Source organism: Nylanderia fulva, unplaced genomic scaffold (genome assembly GCF_048542155.1).
Source record: "Nylanderia fulva isolate GAGA-0341 unplaced genomic scaffold, ASM4854215v1 Scaffold6, whole genome shotgun sequence".
Lineage (NCBI taxonomy): Eukaryota > Metazoa > Arthropoda > Insecta > Hymenoptera > Formicidae > Nylanderia > Nylanderia fulva.
In genome coordinates this window covers 1,151,590-1,153,836 of record NW_028190698.1, presented here as the reverse complement: position 1 = coordinate 1,153,836, position 2,247 = coordinate 1,151,590, and the positions used below count along the sequence as shown (strand labels likewise).

The following is a 2,247-nucleotide window of genomic DNA, read 5'->3' as shown; positions in this document are numbered from 1 at the left end:
TATAATATTTTATATATAATATAAATTAAATTTATATTTTTTTTCCTTTATAATTTAACATAAGTTTGTTTTGTTTTTGCGAATTTATTGGAACAATATTTGCAAGTTCATAAGTTTGAAATGTATGTAATCTATGTAAACGCACATTCATCCTAAGATTTATAATTTGTTGATAGTAGTAATTTTCTCTCGCGTTTTATATATATATCATATAACAATCATATGATGATATCGATATATTTGTTTATCGATTTTACAAGTTTCATCAAAATTTATTTTTTCATTATTTGCACGACATCCTCATCGTGCATCACATGCTGCAATCCTACTCGCTGAGGCGAGTATTTGGTACTTGTACCCTAAAAGGAATATAATTCATATGTGCCATAAGTGTCTATGAAAATTAGATCACTTACATTCTCAAACGTATCGAGTAAAAGTGATCTTCAATAAATACATATCAATATATGCACAATTTTGAATATCTAGTAACTTAACTTACCCATACAAGGGCGTATTTAAATTGTTGAGCAAGTGTACGATGAATTGCATGACATACATGCTCCACTGTTACGCCTTTCCTCAATATTAGACCATCGTCAAAGTCGGGTGGTTGGCCAGGCTTTTTTGTGTACACCCTTATCAAGGATAGATATTCCCATAATACTTCCAGTAGGAAGTCTAAATTCAACTTCATATTACAGCTGTAGAAAAAGGAATTACAATTAATTTATGTAAAAAACTTGCAAGTAAGATTTGTAAAAAGATCCAAATATAATTTTTATTACCTAACTACAACACTATTAGGTTGCCGGGCAATCCGATCGACTTCCTCTATCGAAATTTGATCAATTTTATTATATACATAAAGGCAGGGCAAGTACACTCGGTTCGCGTTGATGACATCGATCAACTCGTCCGCACTGCAATCTTCACGGAATAAAACTTCAGCATTAAAGATTTTATATTCGTGAAGAATCATTTGGACTAGTTTCTCGTCTACTTTCGTCAGAGGACATGTTGAATTGAAGGCTAATCCGCCACCTTTTTTCACCTTGAAATAAATATTCGGTTTCTTCTTATTGAGTCTTATTCCAACTGATTCCAATTCTTTTTCCAAAAGTTGTCGTTGAACGTCCTGTTTGGTTGCATCTAACATCATAAGAACCAAGTCGGCTGTTCTGGCAACAGCTATGACCTGCCTGCCTCGTCCTTTTCCCTAGAATATTACAGAGTCGTTCAACAGGGTAAAAGTGATGATATTGCAGAAAACAATTTTCATCTGTGCAAATTGTTCACCTGCGCTGCTCCTTCTATTATACCAGGCAGATCCAACAATTGTATATTAGCACCTTTGTAGTCGATAACACCAGGAATACATGTCAGGGTAGTGAATTCATAGGATGCAGCCTCCGATTGGGTGGCAGTTAAGGTACTGAGTAGAGTGGATTTGCCGACTGATGGGAAACCAATTAGCGCGACTCTGGCATCTCCCGACTTTAGCACATCGAAACCTTCGCCCTTTTCCGACTTTTTCGATGGTTCCAAGAGCTGGGATCTATACTTGGCAAGTTTCGCCTTCAGCAAGCCCAAATGGTATTCGGTAGCTGTAATTGAATTTTATAAACATATTAGAATACACATTTAAAAAAGATATTTTCTTTTTTTCTTTCAAGTGACATATTAGAGCTCCAATATCAGAGAAGCAACACAGAATTTTTTATATACCGTTTTCTGTGTCATCCACATGTATTTTATAAAATTTTTTATATATTGTTTTCTGTGTCATCAACATGTATTTATATAAAAGGTTTATTTGACACTCCTTTCTCTATTCTTTTAAAAAATACTAAATTATCTTGTTAATTTCCTTAAGGAAGGCCTAGGTAGCTCTTAATGGCTCAATGTTCACTTTTACGTATGTATAGATTAAGACATAAAAAATATCACATCGACATTTACCTTTGTTCTTTTGCGTTCGTGCAATTTCCTTCTCGATTTCCGAGATCTTTTCCAGTATTCCCATCGTTGATGCGCGACTGTGTTACATTTAAGTAGGAATCAAAATGTCAAACAACTTTGTCCAGCGCGTGCGACACAGCTGCGATCTTCGATTACGAAAACCTCTCGCGGAATAACTGCGAACCACTGAACCCCGAGGACCATAAAAAATAAATACTAGATAGGAGCATCACTTTTTTACTTTTGTATTATTTTTTTTTAATTGAAATACAACATGGCGGCTTC

General features: G+C 34.7%; 1 protein-coding gene across 1 annotated transcript; it reads right to left on the bottom strand.

Moving 5' to 3' along the window:
* Positions 1-221: 221 nt before the first annotated feature.
* LOC114942294 (developmentally-regulated GTP-binding protein 2) lies at positions 222-2,151 on the bottom strand. Its single transcript, XM_029317629.2, has 5 exons — positions 1,963-2,151; positions 1,300-1,607; positions 789-1,219; positions 503-704; positions 222-359 (listed from the first exon to the last, which is right to left on the bottom strand). Exons 1-5 carry the CDS (start codon positions 2,024-2,026, stop codon positions 273-275), a joined length of 1,092 nt encoding a protein of 363 aa, XP_029173462.2. The 5' UTR covers positions 2,027-2,151; the 3' UTR covers positions 222-272.
* Positions 2,152-2,247: the final 96 nt, after the last annotated feature.